A 24,721-nucleotide genomic window follows, 5' to 3' on the forward strand; every position below is an offset into this window, starting at 1 on the left:
TAATATTGTTATGCAGCACATTGCTTAGTCAGGGGAAAGCCATGGATCCTGACCCCGGGTCACAAAGGTGGAGATGCAGGTGAGATGAGGAGAAGCAGGTTAGTCAGGTGAGAAGTTCTCAGATGCAAACTACAACAAATATTTATGGCACTTGTGATTTACAAATGAACATGTGGTCCATTTATTTTGAGGATTTGATTCAGCACCGCAACCTGGCACATAACAAAAGCTCCTCATATGAGTTCGAGTTGCTTAGCATTTGTTTGTTTATTCTTATGTGGGGCCATGATGTTTATCTTGGAGTCGCGCGCCGGGATCCTGGAGTGTGTTTACCTGTGCACACACTCCTCCTGCCCGTCCAGGACATGGGATTCCGTGTTACACACCCACGAGCCTGCACCGTCTCACAGTCCCACACCCAAAAGACCAGGATCTTTAAATAAATGTGTAACCATGCACACACACCTTTCTCAAATATACATTCCTGTGGAGCCTGATTAAAGAGGCTGCACTCTGGTCTTGTTGAGAAGTGAGACTTGACTGGTGCAGTTGCAGGCTGGGGCTCTTTGGCTGCACAGGTGCAAGGTAGGTTTGAGACTACAGAGGAATTTTGGAACCAAATCTTGATGACAGCTCTTTTTAGTAGGTTATTACTCTATTGATTATTGATCTACTACTGCTTTAATTTACTAACTACTTTGATACCAGGTAAAGCAACTGGATCAAACACTTCTAAATCATGTTTTAAGTGGATACTAATATGCTTTTGAGTGCAGGTTACCTTTAATGCTGTCTTAATGCCAATAAGGTCAAACTATCGCCCAGACATGTGTTGTTGTGCTTTTTCGTTTTTCTTCCTGTGGATATCTGGCCTCCTGATGATCCCTGCAGATAAATATTTATCCATATTTATCTACCACTCTGTGCTGGGATATACAGTCTTGTTTTCGAGGCTTGTTTTAAGTTGCCTGCGACTTGTACACGGACTCAGGCAGCTAAAGCAAGTCTGGGACGCCACAGACACACCTACAAACCACATCGCCCGAGGAGCCGCAGCCACGTGACGAATGGAAAATCCAGTTGTTTGTTTTAGTTCAGGAAGAAGGAACATGGGAAATATATTGTTTAATCTGTATTTACCACCAAAGCAAGCTTTTGAGGACTGAGAGGAAAACCCCAATCCAATACTCATACGTAGCCTGATACAATCTTATACTGACTCACCTATGGTCTAGTGAGTTTTTTTCTACTGTGTGTGTGTGTGTGTGTGGGTGTGTGTGTACGTGTGTATTTGTTCATATCTGAGCTCAGTCAGGTGACATTCAGATGATAAATGATTAGAGGACCATTCACTTCCCGTTGAGTCAACACAGAAAGCTACAATATATGTTTTTCATTTAAGGGTAAAGTTAAGAATTGATGCATTTCTGTTGGGCAATGTCATATTTTGAAAATTGTTTAGTTTTCTTTTTCAAGGGAAGTATCTGAAAGTGAATTCATGTGTTTACATTGCACAGAGCGGCACAAACCAGGTTTTTGTTTTTATCCCTGCAGCTGACTCTCTCATGTCTCTGTACAGGACGAGGACAAGACACCAAACCACTGCAGGAATGCACATGTACGAGTGTCAGTGTGTTTAGATCATTTTTAGACCATTTAAAAAGGATTTAATTGGCCTTCGTGTATCGATTAGATCATTTTTAGTGTTGTGACAATGACACACGGGAAAGACAGAGGTGACATGGATGGACAAGCCTCTATCATCCAGTAATTGTTTTACATGCTTCTATATTAAACATATCTTTTGTTTGATACTTTGATCAATGGTTTCACAGCGATGCTTTGACCTAGAATAGCAGTTTTCAAAATAAAAGTCCTTAGAATGTCACAGTCTAGGCCTGATTGATCATATGCTGCTTGAGATCTGCATGGGTTGAACTCATATGTGTGATATTTATTAATAAAAGACATGTTAATGAAATGTAATCAATGTAATGTATGTGTACTGTCCACAGTATTAACACCTGTGTCAATAAAACTTTTGAAATGTTTTGCATATCTGTGTGAATTGTGAAGCAAGACTTCATCTGTCACCTTTAAAATATCAGAATATACTAGATTCTATAAACACCGTGTAATCTACAGTCCAAACCAGACTTACAGGACCAGAGCCCATAGTGTTTGCACAGCCCATTGCTTCTATAAAAAAAAAACAGCAGAAGAAGAAAAATCTGAGTGGACATGATAAGATCAGTGAGCATCAGGGACCATGGTTTTAAAGTTACAACCTCATTAGCCTTCAGATACAGGCTATATAACCTTAAACCCACAAACAGAAGGTCCAGGGGTGGGGGGGTGGCTGAAATGTTCTTGTTTTCTCATGTGCACTGGAGCATGTATCTCCAGGTAAATGTTCTTTTTCCCAACATGAAATAGGTCTTTGTTGTTTGCCAGGAGGTAAAGAGGCGGAAAAGTGAGGAGGATCTGAACTGGTTTCCATGTCAAACACTTCAATTCACCATAGAGACTCAGATCTTAACGTGGAAACTTTATTAAACTGTGATGGCGGATTGATAAGGGCCGAATTTCTATCGGCCCTCTTTTTATTGTGGGCACCAGGCGGGCTGACAGAGGTAAATTGCTCTTTTAATTAAAGCAATGCACCAGGGGAAATTGCTGTCTGAATATTGTCTCAGAGATGGGGGCCAGTGACAGTTGCCTGGAAACTTCAATCTGTCCACCCGCGTTTATTCCAGATCACAGTTATGAGATAAAGTTTAATAAAAATCGTTTCCTCCGCCGCCGACGAAATGAAATCCAACCCTTTCTGAACAAGTGAACACAATGAGACAGGACTGCGGAGGAAACCTCATGTTCAGCATGTATCTCTCAGGTTGGTCATTTAGTCCCTTAAAGACTCATAGAAACATGTTGCGGGGGGGTGTTTTTAAACTCTTTCTGCGGGTCCTGCGGGTCCTGCGGGGCGGTGCGGCTCCGTCTCCCTGCGGCGGCGTCGCATTGTTCGGGTTCAATCTGAACGCCCGTCTGCTCTTTTGTCGGAAATCGGAAATCCTTTTTCCTGGACGCGTTTCCTGGCTCCTCCGCAGAGGACCCCGCGGAGACGACACGCTTCACGCGTCAGTCCGACACCGCTGCCGGGACACTATTAGGACTTTTCTTATCTCAACTTTAAGCGGAAATTTTGTGATGTTTAACTTTGAATTTTTTATTTTTTATTTTTTGGGGGGGGATCATGTTTTTTCACTGGGGCTGGTTAATTATACAGCCAACCCATAATATTCTATAACAGCGACTGAAACCTTTTGTTATTATTATCATCAATATCATTTCTTTGAAAACAGATTTAAAGAGTATTTTTATTTGAAGTTTATTTGAGTTTTTTTGCGCATTAGAATAAATGACAGTCTTAGAAATAAATCTGGACACAAGTGGATTTATTTTCTTTCCCCAGCAAAGCAGGCCTGTTCCTGAACGCGTCTTCTCTTCTATGTGATACATTATAAACAGGAAGGATTAGGCACCTGATGATGAGGAGGGTGCTGATGGTGATGATGACGATTTGTGTGGTTTGATTTCAGATCCAACAGAAACTCTGTTGAAAGAAAGCAAAGGGACATCATGGGGTCCAATAAACACAGGAGTACAAAAAGGTAAGAGACTGGATCATGTCATATCACAGAGGGGTTTACCGTTATGTTTCATTATTGAATTTAATTTAGAACCTTACAGATCTCCGGCATTGTATTTGAAAATGTTAAATAATAATAATAGCTAATAAATTAATAATCTAACAGCAGTCATATTTTTTTATTTTAACCATTTGGTCATATCAACTAAACTGACTTAGGCCCTAAATATCGGAGGAATAAATATCGTTCACCCTGTTAATAATACAGAACATATCATAATCGTATTTAGCTATTAAAGGTTCATTTTATTTTATTTGTGTTTCTGTAAAAGCTCCATAATAAATCACACACATTCTGAATTCATGGTCCGAGTTTGAAGCCGCCGTAGTATTTGCTTCTAGCACATTGGTCAAATAGACACAGATCAAATAAAAGGAAATGTAAATATTAATAAAACAGATTTTGTGCGTTAAGATTAAATACATTTACACTGATTTATTAAGCAGACGATGTGATGGGGTGCAGATATTAAACGGGCATTAACCTCGGAAAAGCCAAAATAAAGCAGTTCATAACGTTTTTAAATCAAAAATAATAAATGAGTGAGACAAATATTTGACAAAATGTAAACGGCTGTTGAAAAGTCCTTACCTTATATTTCAAATTGGTATTGTGAATAAATAATTTTGAATAATACCAAGATGTTGATATTTATCCGAGAACATAAAGCAAATTCATTAGTTTTAGACGCATTAAAATATTAAATGTCACAAATGATTTATCTAAAATCTTGAAAAATACAAATGTACAGTTTTTAATTATGTCTCCAAATGTCTGTAGCACATATCCGATAAATCTGCAATTTGCTTTGTCTGTATATCACCATGTTAATAATTGACCAGATGATAATAAAGTCTAAAGTGATATAAATCCCTCACACTGCTTTGCACAGATACTACTGGTGCTAAATCAATGATTATCTCATGGTTTCAGGATATATCTTTATTTAATATATTGTTATATGATGCCTTTATGGTATTTGTCGTCCAGGCAGCGGGCAGATCCAGCTGTGGCAGTTCCTGCTGGAGCTGCTCTCCGACAGCACCAACATGTCGTGCATCGCCTGGGAGGGAACCAACGGCGAGTTCAAGCTCATCGACCCGGACGAGGTGGCGCGGCGCTGGGGGGAGCGCAAGAGCAAACCCAACATGAACTACGACAAGCTGAGCCGTGCGCTGCGCTACTACTACGACAAGAACATCATGACCAAAGTGCACGGCAAGCGGTACGCGTACAAGTTCGACTTCCACGGCCTGGCGCAGGTGTGCCAGCCCTCCACCACGGAGCAGGCCATCTACAAGTTCCAGGGCAACTTCTCCCCGATCCCCTTCTCCGGGATTTCCAAACTGAACCTCATGGCTCCCGGCGTGGGGCCGTCGGGTTTCTCCTACTGGCCCGGCTCCCCGACCACGGCCCTGTACCACAGCCACAACCTGCAGCCCCCGGGGCCCTTCGGCACCGTGTCCCCGTCCCACATCAGCTGCGTCAACAACATCAACAGCCTGAGTAACATCAACAACCACTACAACTGACGTTTACTGCGCCTTCTAGACTCACTGGAAGGATACCGACGGCACGAGTGACGCGCAGCAGCGAACGAGAGAGGGGGGGTGTGCAGGAAGACTGCAGGTGAAAATATGATGTGGGCGAAATACATTTGGTTTTTAAAAAGGACACGCGTGGGCTGTTTTTAAAGGTGTGATTTTGGCCAATAGACGATGCAGTTGTGTGTTATCATGAAAATTAGACAGGAAATATTCTCACCCAATTTTAATCTATACAGGCCAAACTGGGCCAACACAAATTCTCCCCGACTAACCAGTAAAATCCATCAAGGAGGCGCCTAAATTACGCGTCTTAATTTAATAATTACATTAATTAATTGGATTTTTAATCCATAAACAGCCCACGTGTTGGATTTTTTCCAATTTCATCCAAAATCTGTGAAATGTAATCGTGGATAAATAAATGTTTTCGTGTGGAAGAGCAGTTTTTCCAAATGAACAAATGACAGAACATTATTTAAGAGGGTAGTTAAATTTATATTAGTTCTTCTTCTCCTTTTCGGTTCCTTTGCTCCGTCTCTTTCCTTCTTTGAGGTCCGGGTCTGTTTTTCTCTACAGATGATTGTGGGAGCAAAACATATCAGCTATTCCTGGACTACTGGCGCCATCGTGTGGTTTCATGAAATAACCAAACGCTTGCTGGACTTAATAATTTTCACTTTTACTAAATCTCACCACCACCACCACCACTGTTATCATCTTAACCAGTCGACTCCACAATATATTGTTTCTTTAATACAGAAATTAGATCACAAATCCAACTTCACTCACTTGCAATAAAAATAAAAGGCCTTCACAGGTGTAGAGTCGTAATTTGTGTGACAAAAGTGACTAGTAAGAGAAACTGTGAATCCTCTGTACATACTGTCGGGTGCGGACAGGCTCAGGCGGTCGCTGCTTTCTAGTGATTTTGAAGTGAATTCCAGTGCATCCATTGTCATGAGCTCCTTCTGTAGCTATAGAGCAACTGTACCAATGAAAAACAAATGAAGTGAATAAAGATAGATTGTTATGATCAAGCCTCTTTGTGTGTCTGAATTGTGCCTCAGTGAACACTTTGCTTCATCACCAAAACACCACCGTGCCAGAAGACACTGCAGACGGGTTCAACGTGGCACAACAACCCCCTCCAGATGTATAACTTTAATTTGATTGTATGATAAAGCAGTGCAAACATTGTATATATAGTGTCTAGAAATAGTGTATATACAGAGATTATTTATTCATTCATTTTAATATGGGATTTTCCCTTATATCCAGATTCTTATCGTCCAGTGAGTCATGACAGTCTCTGTTATAGGGACGGTTGACTCAACTGTGAGAATGTTACAGCAGCATCATTAATTCATTATATTTATATGTAATAACCTGAAATAACTGGAAGAACAAAAGATACGACTGACGATGCTCAGTCTCAAGCTCCGTCCTGGGGCACATAGCAAAAACATTTGAGATTTGAATTTGCTCCAGTTAAAACTGGATGATTTTACAAGGTTACTAGTCAAAGTATTTTTTACAGAGCAGTATCTGTTTGTTCAGGACTGGAGAATTTAATCTGAAAAGGTAAATCTAAAAACCCAATAGCATTAGAAAGCCCTAGGTTGACTTGAAGCAGAATCAAATTCAGGTTTGCTGTATTTTTTTAGTCACTACTCTTTATCATACTTGTGTTTTTGTACCTTTCTGTGTAATAGTTTGCTGAAGCTCTTGTAGCACAAAGCTGTGCCACACTGTGACACTGACTGTTGTTATCCACACGGGGGCGCCACACCTCTCCCAACAACAGTGCCCCGTTTACATAACTCGGTGACAACAATGTTGGTCTATAATAGAACACAGAGGCGTCTGCAGAGAGCAGATTAACCCAAAACCTCTTTCTGTGACAGTACAGGAGAGATTTAAACTGTGTGTGTGTGTGTGTGCGTGTGTGAGAGAGAGAGGGTAACACTTATTCACCACAGTAGTGTTTGTGTGTGTGTGTCCTGCATATTAAAATGAAAGAAATGGGGTTGCTATTGACAACTGAATCTCTCTCTCTCTCACACACACACACACACACACACACACACACACACACACACACACACACACACACACACACACACACACACACACACACACACACACACACACACACTTGTCTCTCTATAGTTGTGAGGACACTCCTCACCCTAACCTAAACCTGATTCTAACCCTGAACCTAAAACCAAGTCTTAACCCTCAACAAGGCCTTTGAATTTGTGAGGACCAGGCAAAATGTCCTCACAATGATGGTATTGAACCAAAATTGGCCCTTATAAGTATAGATAGACATGCACACACACACACACACTCTCACACCCAGATATCCTGTTCTGAGTATCCTGATGTGTTGATCACACCTTGCACACGCTGCACCTTCCTGGAAACACTGCAGGGATTGATTGAGTCACTTCCGAAAACATTGTAATTGCCACTGCTTCTCTCTGCCACTAATCTGCCGGGACTATTGTCGCTGTTCAGCATCACTCATCCGCTCTTCTTCTTCTTCTCCTTGCGTAACAGACTAGGTGGGTGTTTTCCCTGCGAGCCACAGGATTAACAGTGTGAATGCAGAACATAGAGGAGGAGCAGGGACAAAACATGAGCAGGAGAAAGAAGCAGGAGGAAAAGCAGAGAACATCTCTGTACTCTTGTTTCTTAGTAGTATAAAGGCATTTTGTATACATTATAAAGTCTTCAACATGGCAGTTCTGAGCGTTCTAATCTGAACTCCTTGTTTGAATATATTCACATATAGACTTTTCCAAAGCAAGCCCTGAATTTGAACATTTTTCAATGTGTTTTTGTACCAGTCTGGCTGCCGGTGATTTCCCTTGGTGTCAACATGATGCAAAAATCACATTAAATAAATTAAAACTGTTTAAAGTAGCTAATCACAAGAACAAGTAGAAATATTCACTATTTGACAAACTAATATTATCATTATACGACGTGTTGTTAAAAGGACGCATTCAGGTGATGGTGGGAGGCTCCGATATCTGAGACTATTGTTGCATTTACAAGCTATGAGCGATGCTGTTGGGAAATCAAACTATAATGAATTTAAGACAAAATTAACATGATGAGAAAAGAAATCATGAATTTCCTCAAACCTCAGAGAACATGAATATGAGCCTGAGGAGAGAAAACAAGAGATTCTGTCAGACAACGTGGAGAAAGAATCAATGAAGGGTGAATTCAGGTAACGTGGGACAGTTCAGCTTCAGGCTGTTTATCTCCTGTTCATAATCTAGTCAACATGACTTCATGGGAATGATGTCACAGAAAGGGGCGGGGCAAACGTCAATAAGAGGCCCCCCCTTGGAGTTGCATGACAAGGTCAATGACGTCCGATCCTGACAAGATAATTGTTAAGGATATAAATCTGTCGTAAATAAGACAATGTTCCTAATTTTTAATCAGATTATGTTCGTGATGCATTCAAGCAACACAATCTGCATTGAGTTGTTTAAAATGTGTATTTGTCAGGAATAGGGGAAAAGCGGGACCCGAAAATAAGGGAAAAATAAAACTATAAAAGAACAAGATACAAAAGCAAACAAAGTCCAAAACACTAGATTAACAGAAACACACTGGAAAACAGAAAATACTAAACAGAAAAACCATTAGGAGCACTGGGAACAAGAAGACACTGGGAACATGACAGCATAAGACGATAACGAGTGAAAGAGGAAGTGACATATACACAAGGGAGGCGGGGCTAATAGGATGAAGACTAAAGAGAGTTTGTTGTGAGGATAGCCGACACCGGTGTCGATGGGGTGTCAACAAAACCATGTGATCTCTGCAGCGGAGTTATTACGTGATGTACAGCCTCTGTATATTTTGATGCAGAATAATAAGCAGAAAAACTAAGTAAACATACCTTAGTTAAGTAGATACATAGCCTGTCAGTGTCTTTCAAAATAATATAATTAAATCTAATAAAAGGATAGTGCTGCGGAGAATGTGTGTTTTCCAGCTAAAATACAAAGGAATAAAATATAAATAGATTTTTTTTTTACATATAAATGTTTGGTTTTCATCATTTTGATTGTGGACCAAACATCAGCCACAGCGCTGGTTGTCTGTTTATTCAAAGTTTATTAAAAAGAAATCACAACAGTCACAAAAACTGCTCTTCAATCGGCCTTTGAATAAACATGTGTGTAGCTGATAAGAAGAACAGTTCTTGAGATATAAGTCACATACTGACAGAGCTTTCTGGAATCACTAGACAGAGGAAAGGTCACTGTTATTGATAGATCGTTTTTTTATTTTCTAACACATACAGGTAGATGGAGGGGAGGGGAGGGAGGGGAGGAAGAGGAGGGTAAGGGGAGGAGGGGGGTGTGTAAGGGAGTGGGGGAGCTGGGATGAGGGGATGATTGACAGGGCAGAGGGAGAGAAAGGATGGGAGAGGAGATTAGGAGGGTTTGAAGTTGAAGAGAAAACAGGGAACCTCCTCCTCGCCGTCCCCTCATTCCTCTCCTTCTCTCTCTTCCTTTCTTTCTTTTTCATCTTCTCCTCCTTCTTCCTTTCTTTCTTTTCATCTCCTCCTTCTTCCTTTCTTTCTTCTCCATCTTCTCCTCCTTCTCGCTCTTCTTCCTTTCTTTCTTCTCCTCTTTCTCCTTCTTGACCCTCTCCTTGTAGCTGTCGGTCTTCAAGACCTGTTCCTGAAAACACAGAGACAACATAGGTTTCACTCTTTTCTTTTTCAAAGTCTGAATCGGAAACAAATCAACAATCCAATATTATTCAATCAGAATGAGTTGGTGTAACGTACCTGAAGCACAATGTTCTGCTGGATCAGGAGTTTGATGGCGTCCTCCAGCTTGATTTCCTTTTCTAGGGACTCCTCTTGCTCGGTGGACCACCTTTCATCTAAGTCTCTCATTTTTTTTTGCAGCTCCTCTATTTCCTCGGACCTGCCCTCACTTTTGAGGATATAGTACTGCAGTTTGTCCTGTTGGAGCTTCAGGTCTGCATTCAAGGAGACGACCTCATCCTCTTTTACTTTAAAGAGGGAGACGACCTCTTCCTCTTTTACTTTAAAGCTCATGTTCATGTTCCTGAGCTCGTTCTCCAGCTCCTTCTTTTTGGCTTTTTCAGACTCCACGAGCTGAATCAAGCTGGTCAGGTCGTCTCTGGACTTCAACAGATGTGAGACAGAATACTCCAACTTCTCGACCATCTTCTTCCTCTCTTCTCCCCAGGAAATATTTTTCATGGTGATCTGCTTTTTGAGAGCAGCGTTTTCAGCCCTCAGCTTCTCCAGCCGTTGGTTTTCAGCCTCCAGGTCTTTCACCCGGGCGTTTTCAGCCTTCAGCAAGGCATTTTCAGCCTCCAGTCGGCCGTTCAGTACCTCCAGCTCCTTCAGCCAGGCGTTTTCAGCCTCCAGCTCCTTCAGACGGGCGCTTTCAGCCTCCAGCTCCTTCAGACGGGCGTTTTCAGCCACCAGCTCCTGGTTCTCCCTCTGCGAGTCCTGGAGGGCTCGGCGGAGCCTTTTCTTCATGCTGCACTTGTGTTGCTCATCTCCTGAGCTGATCCTCTCCATGTCGATTAACAGGTGCTGCAGTGTAGCAAGAAGGTTTCTGTAGAGTACTTTCTTCTGTAGCTGTGTACAAAAGTTTTTGTAGAGTATTCTCTTGTCTTGTGATGGTCGAAAGTCACTGGAGAGAAGTTTCTCGTGTGTCTGATGTTGGCTCACGGTCGTCGTGTCTGGTTCCACTGACAAATGTTTCTCTTAAATAGGTGAGCTAATTTGCTATGATCTGTTTCATTCTACACTAGTATGACTTTGAAGTTGATCAAAGGAGGATTCCTGTCAAAGGAGGATTCCTTTGATAGGAATCCTCCTTTGATAAGCCAGAGATACACAAGGCACATTATTTCAAAATAAAACAGGAAGCAGAGAACTCAGGGGGAAACAACTGAACACAAACCTTAACACAAGGACACACAGGTAAAAGTCAATAAACCAAAGAGTCCATCAAACAGAACCACAATATTCTTTCATGCTTAAAAAGTTCAGAGTCACAGCAGCAGAATCATGACAGTTTTAATTTTTCAAAAAATGCTCAGCTGTCCCAGTTTATCAAACATGATTGATAGTGTTGTGTGCTGTTGGATGAATTTTAGTAGATGTATAAAACTGTGATATACCTTTTAAATTAATTTTGTAGCTTCTTCATTTGCGCTAGGGTTCTTTATGAAAAAAATATGACTTTTACATGTTAATAAGAATTTATGACATTTCTATGAATACTATACATTTTCTTATTCAGCTTTTTTTTCCTTTTTTACAATGCTTTTTGAAAAATTGGATTACTGAGCTCAGAGTGCATAAAGCAAAGTGATTTAAGCTTTTTTTCAAGTGTAATACAAGTGTCCCAGATTACAAAGTGACCTGTCCCAGATTACCAAAACAGATTATCCTAATTTCATCAACTTTCACCTTTTAAAAATATAATCAGTCCCTTTAAAGACAATATTTTCTTTTTAATCTGAATTGTCACTGTAAAGAAATCTACCTTTAAATGCACCAGACACTTGTACAGTTGTTTTTGACTTAACTCGGCCATATGTTTTGCTCATAGGTCTCCTTATTGTATATTGCTTGTTTCTTGTTTTATAACCTTACAATTTATTGATTAAATTGACTGTTTTTGAGAAAGTTATAATATGTTGATCTAATGTGTAAAACAGATTTTGGAAGAAGTCACAGAAGTCAAAAATGGTAAAGAATCTCCCAGATTACCCAAATTCACCACTAAAGAGGAAAACTTAATAATTTTGTTTCATGTTATATTCCAAACACATTTTTCTAAAATTCAATCTTTTATTGTGTTTCCTCAAGTTTCATTATATTCAGACAGGTGTCTATGAATCACACATATCTGTGAAAGAAACGTTCCCACCGGCCCAACAGTGCACATCGTCATTATTATTAGGACGCAGGGTGTGAGGCAGTCAGTGGGTTTTATGCGAAGTGTTAAAGTCAGTGAGTCATTCCTCCACCAGGGGAGAGTGGTAACGAGGTCTCGGCTAAATTAGAGTGCAAACACCTACACGGTGCTGAAATAGACTTGAGAATGACAGGTGGAGAGAAAGAGGTGTGGATGAAGGAGAGAGAGACTCAGAGAGGGAAGAGCAGTTTTGAACCTTTTATCGTACACACCCACATGTCTGGGTATAGATCTACATTCTGTCAGATAAAATCACACAAAATAAATCTGTAATCATGCTCAAAAAATCCTCTCTAGAGTTTGACCATGATATTTGTCTGTATTAATTCATCATCCGTCATGAGTCTGATATTAAAAAATCATTATACCACTAATTTTGAGGCAAAAACTCCCCATCAGAATATTATGACCTCATCATTATTGATACAGTGATGGGTTTTCAGCATTATTTACCTCAAAATATCTGGGTTTTTACCAATTTTACCCTCGGAAATGACATGCTGCACTACAATAAAGTAAAGCAGAGCAAAGTTAGTGAGCTTTTAGTAGAGATATGTACAGGCATAATCTCCAATCAGTGCCATCTGAGATTTCTCACTATAAAACTGATTCATTTTCACTCATTTACAAGCTCTCTGGATACGTCTGAATATATACGTGTGAAAATGGTTTGAAAAAATAATATAAATATAGTCAAGTTATAGCAAGTGAAAAGCAAGAGTCACCTATAGCCTCTCTTCTATGACACCAACACATGTTTGCAATTTAAAGTAGAACTTAGCAGTTGTGACAAATATCAAAGCTTGAGAAAAAAAACAGAAATACAGTAATGCTGTGCTTGAAATATTAATTTGTCAATTTAGATAATGGTCTGGGCTCGGAGCACCGCTTTACTTCAAAACCCAAGGTCGGACTTTATCTGTTACATAAAACTGAATGGATAAATAATCATGCAGATTCATGCAGCGTGAAATGATTCACTGACAAATAAAGCAGAGAAAATGAGAATGAACATTTAGTAGGTGTGTGTGGTCAATGACAAATATGGAGTGAATGAAGCGTCTGTGTTTGAGTTTCTCAGCGGAACCAGATTTCATCCTGCTAAGTGGTGACCAACGACCTCTCACTTACAACTCAACACAGAGGTAATCTAGTTAAAGAGATTAGCAGTGTGGTCATATAGCAGGAGGACAGCAGAATAGACATAATCCCCACACAGCGTTCCCTCAGTTGTTCCAGATTGGGTCCTTTTTACGACCCGGATGAGGTTGACAAATGTTAGGTCGGAGAGAATCCCTTTTCAACATTGCTTCAGATTCTTTACATGAGTAGAAGTACCAATAGATTAATGTATACAAAAAGTCCATTACAATTAAAAGTTATGTTAATAAAATCCCACTCCAGGAAAAGTACATATATTATGAGCTAATTGGACAAATACCAAGGACTGGTTCTGCAATAAACGTCCAATGTGATTAATATTTTACTATATATGACGTTGTTAGATTATTAATACAGATAAATCAATGTGTTTGCTGGTCAAGGTGGAGCTAGTTTTAACTACTTTAGTATCTCTACCAAGGAGGTTGTGTGCTCATCCCTGTTGGTTTATGTGTTGGATTGTAGAAGATTGCACAAAAACAACCGGGCGGATTTCCACGAAAGTTAATGGAAGGATGTAGTATTGGTCAGGGAAGAACCTGTTTAATTTTGGTGAGGCAGATCCAGGAATTTCTTCTCACTTTCTTCAACATTGCGAGATTTTTTTAACATTTTCATTCAATATATCAATCATGGTAAAATTGTATAGCCAATATTCAGCTATATTTAGCTAAACCAAATCTGTTTCTATTTGTAGGACTTTGTATGAAATCAACCATTGCTCTGTGAGGGACCACAAGACCAAAATTATTGAAATCTATGCTTTATATTTCATAAACCTATCGTATTTTTCATTTAATATCTCATTTGGAAAGGTGGCAAAAAAAACTAAAGCTGTCAAATAAATGTGACGGAGTGAAGTGGAGTGAAGGTTGCAATCTCGTAACTGTCAATCACAGTGGCTGTCAATGAGTCGTAGTGTACAGCACTTTGATTGGCTGTTAAGACTAGAAAAGTGCTATGTAAATGCAGCCCAGTCCATTTACAACCCATATAAAACAAACACCAGACAACATAACTGTGGCATTACTAAGTGACCTAAATAAATCACTGTATTATGTAATAGAAAATCAAAGTGTCATTTTCTGTTTCTGCAGCCAAACATCACTTACCGTTTTCCTAAAGTTGTTAAATCGTATCCTGTATTCAAGGAACCTGCAGCGTGAGATAACATTTCACAAACACTGCTGTGCATGTCTTCAGCTTAGTTAATGTGTTGTGCAGCGCCGCAGCCCACGCTCTCCGCCCCGTACAGCTCACTTTGTCCAGCTCTCATTCACTTACCTACCCGTTACTATAGAGACACGGCCGGGAAGAATGCAGAAGGCAGGCTGGCAGACAGATATTCAAGAGACCTGGGTTGAATCTTAATAATGAAGCGAAGGCTGGCAAACACTGCACTAGGAGGTTGTTACATAACGCTGCTGCCGCTGCTGGATTCTGTCACAAAGAATCAACCTGTAAAGGATAAAACACTCAGCAAAAGATATGACAAGAAGGGTTTGTTGTCCTTTGTGTTGTAATTCCCTTCACGTGCGACTTCACAGGTCAGAAGAGACAATGCTGTGATGCAATGCAAGATTAGAGTTTAACAAATGGATAAAGTAACACGGGGACTTCAGCTGCAGGCAACAAGCCGGACATTCACGTAGAAATGTGACACACTGTTTTTACAATATGTGTTTTTCTTTCAGAAGTAATAGTAATATAAAAATGTGAGGTTATACAAATGTATGAATATTGTTGAGGAACTTCTGACCATCCTCACACACATATTACTTCTGTACACCACAGATTCCACAGATTCTCCCTTTTATCTCTCCAAGCAGTGCCAAAGGTCAAGTGATAGGTAAAAGACCAACCAACAGTGCATTGTAGTGTCTACGCGGAGGGACTTTTATATCTAACTCAGATGCTCCAGACAGACACTTCAACTCCCACCAACTCTAACTCTTTTGTGTATTTCACCAGTTGCAAGACATAACGACACAGCGTGATTTAGGAATGCAGGCTTTAGGCTTAACTATCCAATAAGATGCAACCACCTACATGTAACATAGAGAGTGACGGCAATACTAGCCATTCATCGATGTGCTGTTGGAATGGGTGACGCAGGGTGAAGGAGATATACTGGGATGCTGTGGGAGACATCTTTAGACTTGGGTGGTTGACATTTGCTCATGTTAGTCTGTTAGCGTTTGTACATTGTTCCACCTTCTGGTCTCCTTGATGCATCAAGTCTACGTTAGAACCTTCTGCATAAGACATCAGCTGCTGTTCTCCTTTCACCAGCTTCCAGAAAACATCCATAACAAATATGTGTGACTTTAAGGTTTTAGTTAAGGACAGCGTTACGACTTGATGGTGCCAAGGATTCACCTTTTGTTTTAGATAGGTCAGAATGATCAAATTAATTATGGATGGATGGATGGATACTTTTCATCAGACTGGTGTTTGATTGCAGCAAAAGGAATAAAAGGAGACCTGTCTGTGTGTCCCCTCTCCATCCCTCTGTCCTCTCATCCGTCTCATTTTGTTTATGTCTCCGTCCCTGCTCCACTTTCTCACCAGTCTCTCCACCCCACCTACTTTTCAAACTGTTTCCCTCCTGATCCCTTTGTGTCCTGATTTTCTTTTTTTTCCCCGGCCAATTCTGTCCGCATCCCTCCATTTTAGCTCTCTAAATAGATAGTGTATGTCCCCGTTAGACCAACACACACACACACACACACACACACACACACACACACACACACACACACACACACACACACACACACACACACACACACACACACACAGAGGGAGGGAGAGAGAGAGAGAGGTAGAGAGATAGGTAGAAAGAGAGAGGGAGACAGAGAGAGAGAGTCACAGACAGTTCTGAGACTGCAGCAGATTCTAACCAATCACATGAAGGAACCCTCCAGCCCATGTGGCTTATTCATAAAACCAGGAGGAAAGCCTTGTCAATCTGGCTCCATTCTGTCATTCAGTAAATCATCCACAGATCCGAGGGGAAGCTTCTGCACCTTCAATGATGTTGTAAATGCATTTCAAGTACGGTTTTTATTATATACAAAATGAATGCATATTTATATATTTCTTCCACATCTCAGTAAATCATTATCCAAAGTGCAGCAAAGGAGTGCAGGCAGATTCCCTTGTACAAATTACTTTGTTACTGTTTAGTGTTCCCATTTCAGTACATGGCCTCAATCAGAATACCCAGGGCTCACACGGACGAGAAGCCAAAAATACCCTTTAAATGTGTCAGCAGGCGTCGCCGTCCTCAGCGTGCAGCACAGCTAATTCATCTGCAACACACTATGGGATGTAATGTAGCTGTTTTCACAGATTAGTCATATGCCCGTCCTCCCGGTGGTATATAACGATTCGCCTCGGTAAACTTTTCCATGTATTTATAACCCTATCTTGTGAGTTTTAGTTTCGTGGCAACCAATGAAGTCCCTGGCGTTTTTCGGTCTCATGGCAACCTCATGGCGAGCATATTTGTCATCGACTTATTTCTATTGCATAAGCGGGTCCCAAGGGCTCCCTTCAAAATCAAGGATTAGTGGGCGGTATCAGTCGATAAGAGGCTGTCATGGTAATTACAGCTTCAGCAAATGGCAAGATCTGTACAAACATGGCGCCCAAGCGTGTGTGCATGTGTGTCAGCGGACACGCACACAAACAGCCGGACAAAGTGTTCAAAAGAGAGACCAGAGATTCTACATAAGTTTGGATTTATTTCATCAGGGTCACCATGAACATTCACTGTATAGGCCTTTTATTTAACATATAGAGGGAGTGAATGCGACTGTGGCACAACACCACAGACAACACACACACATCTAGATATTGTTCTCCATACGACGTATAGGAAAAATGAACTGTACAAAAGATCTATGTCACAGATGAGCGTCCTACAGCAAGACTCTGTGACAGTATTACTGCAAAACTTAAAATGGCAAACACTGCAGCACCCGAAAAGAAAACATCGGTACATGGACATTATGTTATACCGCTGTGCAAAAAAAAAAACATCGAGGGTTTGATCACAGCTGTGCAAAATAGCAGCATTTATATTCCACTTTTCCAAAACAATGAATTCACAACACAACATCACAATGAGCACTATTAGAATGACCGTAATACTGAATACTAACTGTCACGTTTGCCCCACGATTTTGGTTTCAGAGTCTGATTGAAATGACTTTTTTTTTTTAGCTTATAGAAACTGCAACGACACCCGTGTGCGAATGCTTCTGAATGAGATTTTCACAGTCAGTATTTACATGATGAGGGAACCATCCTTCCAAGAACATGAATCCAGCAAACCGAGGCTCACAGCACAGATTTACAGAACAGGGCAAAAATACTGTTTGACCATAAAGCGCTATTTTTTTGTTGTTGTTGTAATGCTTGGACTACAGTACATCATATGCAGCCACCTTCAGAACAGAGAAAATAAATAAAAAATAAAACAGCAAATTTAACACCTGGGATATGTACATGTAAACCATATAGTTTCAGGCCATGACATTTGACAGTTGGCACGTAGGGGATTTTAAAAATCCTCCTGGAAAAAACACGATATATTCCATTCACTCTAGTTGACCTCTGCAATTTACTGCAAAGCAATACATCACAGCAGCCAACAGGTATTGAGAAGCAATACTCAACAGAGGCCTCGTGTTGATTATGTTGCTGTATGTGGGCATCTACCGGCCCGTTTAGTGCAGTTTATCACATTCTACAGGGGGAAGATACTCCCTTTACTCGTTTTTACATTTCTGCTCAACTTACACCAGCAGCCCATTGCATGTACATTACTACAGTATCACATAGGTAGGCGGGAAAACAAGTTATATTCATTCACAATTACGTTGCCGTTACGACAAAATTTGGTGTCACACGAGAAGGAGATGAAATCAGCCCGGTGTTAAAATAGCATGGCGGTCTTCTGCAGGATGGAAGCGTTTAACATCCACTCAAGGTTAACAAATGGAAACAAGCTTTTTTTTTTTTTTTTAAGTAGAGAGAATATCTACAGATGTACAAAGTGTTTCTTCCTCTCGAGGAATCATGCTTCTGTTATCTGTTGCATGTTTAACAGCTTTAACTACCACTGCAGGCTGTGCACGGCGCATGTATACTGTATACCTCTGCAAGGCTTAGGCTTATGTGCTAAAGATGCACTGGGATGAATGGGAGCTGTTCTTAAGCCACGCTCAGCTCTGTTGTGGAAAAGTGAGCAGGAGGTGGTGGTGGTGGTGGTGGTGGGGGGGGGCGGCTGCACAGGTCAGCACCTCGGACAGCTCCGCCTCTCCAGCTCCCCTTCACGGATCTATTCTGCCTGGAGCCTCACCTCACTGCGACATCCGCTCACCGACAACCAGCAAGTGGGCTAATCGTGAAGGAATCGGAGGGGGTTTGAGTGTTTGTACCTGCGAAGTCAATCCCTGTGCGTGTCGCAAGGGACAAGACCAAAAAAAAAGAGAGGACAATATACCACTGGCATGCATTAATGAGATCTCCTACACTGTAGCCTAAACACCACACTGACGTGGTTGATCATGAGATATTCAGCCCCCAGGCGAGAAGCCCCTCAGTCCTTTGATTCAAAGCCACCGTCGCGTGGTTTTTGCAAAAAAACATTCATCATCTTTTTTCTTTTTTTTTAATGAAATAAAAAAACCACCAGAGTCTTGTTTGTTCCCACGTCAGCGATCCAGGTTCGCCTCGCCGCTGGTGTCTCGCTGGTTTTTGAGGTCCTGGAAGACCTCGGTGAAAAAGTGCGGGTCCGCATTGAGCTGCAGCATTTTGGCACTCATCCTGTTGATGATCCGCAGCGACGTCTGCCAGAACACGTCCTTGTTCGAGTCGATCATGAACGGCTTCAGCGGGTAGGAGATCTCGTTGCCCATGTAGGAGTAGGCGAGGTAGAGGCAAGTCTGGAAGGTGCCCTGCAGCTCGGCGGGGCAGGCGACGCTGTCCGCGATCGCGTCCTCGCACAGCAGGTACACGAACACCACGTTGGCCGGCGTGATGAAGCCCTGGTCCTGCCAGCCCTGGAGCAAAAGAGTCCGGTCGATGTTGCGGAACCAGAGGATCACCTCCCCGCTGTTGAGCTCCTTCAGTTTGTAACACCTGCGGCACATGAAGTCCCCCAGGCAGCGCAGCAGCTCCCCGGTGGACGCCTGGATGACGATGCGCCTCGGGGACACCAGGGACAGGCTGCTGGGCTGCTTCTGCACCGAGGAGAGCCTCCCGTTCTGGGTGGCGGCGTCATTGTTGAGCGTGGGTACCGTGGGCACCGGGACGGGGATGGGCGCTTTGGGTTTCCTCTCCTCGTTTTGGTGCGTTTTCCTGATGTTCTCGCTGTTGAGCTGGGCCACCTGGTTGCGCGGGATTTCGCGCGTGGCCACCGGGTTCGGCGTCACCTTCTTGGCGCTCTTCTTGGCCGAGTTGGACACCAGCTTCTTCCAGGAGAGGGACACGAACATGGAGTGCCGCTTGATGCTCTTGTCGGCCTTTTCTCCCGCGACCTCCGAGTCCATGATCGACGCCTTCTTGGACGCGGGGGATATGGAGAGGACGGTGCCCATGTCTGCAGAGGAGGGAGCCGCGGTGTTGTGACGGATGCCGCAGCAGCAACAGCGCAGGATCTTCTGCAGGGTGAGAGGCGGTGGAGAAGAGTCACGACGACGATGGGGACTCCATTTACGCGTTTACCTCAGCCCGTGTGATCGCTGGAGGAGGCTGGAGCTGGCTCTTCTGTCGCGGAGGAAGTTGTATTCCAGCAGATGCTCAGTCGGCGCCACGGGGGACGCTGCGACACGATCCTGTGGCTGCAGACAAAACCAAGATTAGTCGCACTGAGTAAATTCACTGGTTTGAACGAACCAGCGAGTGCAGCCCAGTGACTGACAGCCGAGTCGGCCAATGAAGAAGCCGATCAATGATCCAATCACTAGGGGTGTTGTTTTTAGGGCTAAGCTGCCATAAATAGCCTATTAGCAGGTAACCTGCAAGGCTCAGGTCCTTTTCTTACTAGTCCAGTTACTTTGGGACAGTGCTATCTATAAACTATACCGTCTTTACTATCAGAAACATGGGCTCATATACTGACCAACATTTATGAATAATGTGTTGAGGTTATATTCTGTGAGTTTGTTTTCATTATTTCCTACTTGTTTAATTCGTTATAGGCCACGGGAAGACTTATCCTGGTCAATTTCCTCTTTGAGGAGAAATGTAACAGTTACTTCCTATTTCAGCATCAAAATCCAACTCTGTGCAAACTTGATTTAAAATATTTCCTACACTGTCATGTGTTTGATGCCAGACAGGTTGGGTCATGTTTTAAAGACAACACATCACCTATATCAAGGGAGTCCATGTTTATTTCCACACCCGCATGTCCCAGGAAACACGGTTCATCCAATTACCTGAAGCAGATCAAGCCCTCATCCAAGCTACGTGACTACTGTCTGATCTTTTCATCCAGCTGGAAATGGCAGATACAAATAGCACAGACCGTCACCTGAAGTTAGTGGCCCATGGACTTATTTGTGAGGCTTTAGCCTATATACAGATGAGTATAAGGGAGAAGCCTTTATAGCCTTTTACGACCCTTAATATTTATAGGTGTGACAGTATTTGTCTCTACTTGTGTTTGACCTCATGTCAGCTTGGATAGTTTTGAAGCCAGTGGGTACAATGTCAACCTTTGCTCTATTGTTTACACTTAATAACCACAAAACACACAGTACAAATGCCATAAAACAATATTACAGTTAGAGCAATTTGAATGGCATTGCGGGTAAAGTGCATGATACAGTTCTGTACTTTTGGAAATTTAAAATACTAGTTAAGACATTTGCGGTGGTGCTGTAAGTTCAGCACAAACAACAGATGACATGGGTAAATGTGAAATAAGATCCCGCAGCAATTACAAAGTACTGTTTAAAGTAGACTGTATAAGCTTCTGTTGATAAAACATGATATTTAGATGAGGATATTACAATGCAAACACATACATCTGGGTACAAAGAGGACAAATATGCTCATCTGGATCCAGTCAAATCCTGTGTTATGCTTTACTGGTTTAGTGTGGAGGAGATTAAACATTTTCCACGTCTCCTGAAAGAGATAAAAAACAAATCTTAATTTACATAATCCTCTATACAGCTGTTGCTCCACCCATCATTGTCATCACATTCACAAATCCTCATCATCATCAATGTTAACTTAACAACCCCAATTTAAATACTATAATTGTCATCTCCACCATCATAGCTGAATAACAATGACAATCAAACTCATCAATGAATAGTCTAATGCATCTGATGAAATGGTCAAAGCAACTGTGTCGAAATCAAAGGCAAGTAGTAGTAAGTAAGAAGATCTGAATTCAGCTAAATGAAGACAACAATGTTCTAAAACTGCTGAGAGTGCTGCCCATTTCTCACAGACTCGTTTGATCACACCAACGTTTGATCAAACACACGGCGATCACAAGAAACACTTTCATCACAAATCAAACAAAACGCAACAGGATGTGACAGCTGAATAACCTTGATGTGTTCAAATAAAGCTTAAAGCCTCTGTGGCAGTAACATAACTACCTAGATACCAACTATACATGTATGTTAAAAACCACAGGACTGCTGAAGAATCAAGTGTGTCAACAGTTCCTTCAGCTTTTCCTTCATTTTTCTAACATTTGTCTGTCACTTTTATACACATTTCAATATATATCACGGTTAAATAATTTTGCAAATGGCAAGTTATACAGTTAAGTGCCTCACATACATGTTTTGAATATGAGAGGGACTACATATCACTGACCAAATGAGGTAAAGCATTTGGAATTGTAAATGTCAGGTCAATTTAAGTTGTGATAACTTATTTGTGGGCCACTAAGGGGCAGCAGCTGTAAATGTATCATGGATTTGTTTGTCTGAATCGAAGCTATTTTCTGTTTTGGTCTCTACCAACTCCTGATACAATGTATGGGTCTTAATGCCACCTATTTTCAATATAGCTCATTTTAAAGATAGAGATAAATAGAGCTGAGAGGGGCTGCAGAGCTGGGAGATGTTCTCTGTGGTTTCATCACTATGAGTTCATACTTTCTTTCAGAGCCATTTGATCGGTGATTTCTATAAATACACAGATTAATGCAGTTTTGGTACCAAACTAAACACCACAATACTGCTGTATGAAATCTATATCTATCCATATTGTACAACAGTTAAACACAGTGTATATAATATATTTATTTGCTTATCAACTGCTGACTGAGCCGAAAAGGAAAAAGTGCAAAACATCATCAAAACATTTCAGCTTCATTTGCATTTTCTGGATTATGCAGCAAGATTGTTCTGTGGATGACAGTCAGGAAGTTCTCTCTCCATTCGTTGGGGTGAGTTTGCCTCTTAGTGGTCTTTTAGTGTAACTACAGCAGCTGCCATATCTTCCTCTGTCTTCTGCACCACCCATGTTCCATTTTAACCTGATCTGATCATAACACATTCTGAAATCGCAAACTTTCACAAAGTGGAGACACATGAAATCTTAGATTAAAAGACAACTATCAGCATAACAACATTATGACATGTTTTTACTCCTAATTGACTTTGAAATAATCGTTCTTCTTATTTTAAAAACATCTTCTTAAACACTTGTTTTCTCTCGCTTTTAGTCCAGTTGTGAAGTTGTGTAGACTTTGAGTTAAATTACACAGTTCCCATTAATTTTTATATTGATTTTATCTTCAGAAAAAGAAATGTACACAGGATCATGTTTGTATGATTTGAACTTGATCTACATTTTTTCCCCCAAGCAGCAGACATGCACTGTAAAAGTTGAAAAGTATGTACAGATTTTCAAAGTTGACTAAACCATTTTATTTTGAAGTCAAAATGTACCACATTAATTAAACTGTTTCAGAATCTGTTTATGCCTTTCATGATTTACCAGCCCTGGACAGAGAGTGATGTCTTTTCAACCCAACCAGTCAATCTGTGAACTTGAGGTGGACAAGTCACAAGTGGACCACTGGAGGGCAGCCACATCCTGTCGACTGCAAATCAACCCAGATGGTGAGGAAATATTTGTCATGTGGGGCCTTGTGGTGACACCTGCTGTCAGCGGGCGTCTTCGCCACCTCGTCCCAAACATTTAATTACTTTTAGTGAAGCTGTGGAATGACATATCAGAATGACTGAAGAGAGGAGGAGGAGCGGAGGTTTCCAAGACCTCTGACTAATATTAGCTGTAGTGACAGAATCCCCCCGTCAACTAACTGAGGGTCTGCCAACAGGACAGTGGGAGTGAGGAGTCAGGGAGACAGGGGTGGAGGATAGAGCCCACAGCTCAGACAGGAGAAAGATAGTGCACTGATTTAAAAATGTCCTGTGTTTCAGTGTTTGTCTATATTGGACAGACATATAACGGACATGCAGATGTGACAAATATTGTTGAATTGTCAACTTAATTCTGCATTAAAATGCAGTTTGCAACAGTTTCTTCCCACAGGCTATAAAACTGCTTGATTCTCTCAGAAGCTGCATATTAAAGACTTTTATGTTTAAACCATAGTATTTATTTATGCCTATTATTATGTATTTGTTTTATATTGTTAAATTGTGTTGAAATAATTTTAACTCAGGTACTCGGTTGCTCTTTATGAGTATTGCACTTGTCCATACAACAGCTTGTGTTGTCTCTTAACTATTTGTGCGCACAGGTTTTATTGTATGTTTTCCAGATATGGCTGGAATGACACAAATAAACTTGAAACTTGACAACTTGATATTTTTGAGACGGTGCTTATTTAGTTACTTCAGAGTTCTTTGTCATTAAGTGTTAATGCAGTTTTCTGTATCTGCTCTATTTTAGCACTTTACATTGTCGAGACAAATATCTAATCTTTGGCATAAGAAGAGAAAGTAGTGATTCTTCTTTGACTCTGGGAGAAATACAAATTGTTTGTGGCCTGTAAGTTAAAGATCTGAAAAAAAATCAGTTTAAACAGTCACATTATGGGGACTTCTCTTTCTTATGGGGACAAAAAGCAACTCCCCATAATGTAAATAAAATTCTAAGGTGAAGACATGTTTTAAGGTGAGGTTAAGGTTAGGGTTAGGGTTTGGCAACTATGGTTAAGGTTAGAGTAAGTCTCCAGGAAACCAATGTAATATCCTCTGAAGTCATAGAGACACAGCTGTGTGTGTGTGTGTGTTTGTTTGTGTGTGTGTGTGTGTGTGTGTGTGTGTGTGTGTGT

The 24,721-nt window shown here is 41.2% G+C and overlaps 2 protein-coding genes across 2 annotated transcripts; one reads left to right on the plus strand and one right to left on the minus strand.

Annotated features, from left to right (window-relative positions):
* Window positions 1-2,641: 2,641 nt before the first annotated feature.
* fev (FEV transcription factor, ETS family member) lies at window positions 2,642-6,290 on the plus strand. Its single transcript, XM_035173844.2, has 3 exons — window positions 2,642-2,893; window positions 3,600-3,671; window positions 4,701-6,290. Exons 1-3 carry the CDS (start codon window positions 2,845-2,847, stop codon window positions 5,240-5,242), a joined length of 663 nt encoding a protein of 220 aa, XP_035029735.1. The 5' UTR covers window positions 2,642-2,844; the 3' UTR covers window positions 5,243-6,290.
* Window positions 6,291-17,154: 10,864 nt separating this feature from the next.
* On the minus strand, window positions 17,155-20,337 carry LOC118119605 (cyclin-dependent kinase 5 activator 1). Its single transcript, XM_035173687.2, has one exon. The coding sequence runs from the start codon at window positions 20,034-20,036 to the stop codon at window positions 19,152-19,154; it is 885 nt and encodes a 294-aa protein (XP_035029578.1). The 5' UTR covers window positions 20,037-20,337; the 3' UTR covers window positions 17,155-19,151.
* Window positions 20,338-24,721: the final 4,384 nt, after the last annotated feature.

Source organism: Hippoglossus stenolepis, chromosome 13 (assembly GCF_022539355.2).
Source record: "Hippoglossus stenolepis isolate QCI-W04-F060 chromosome 13, HSTE1.2, whole genome shotgun sequence".
NCBI lineage: Eukaryota > Metazoa > Chordata > Actinopteri > Pleuronectiformes > Pleuronectidae > Hippoglossus > Hippoglossus stenolepis.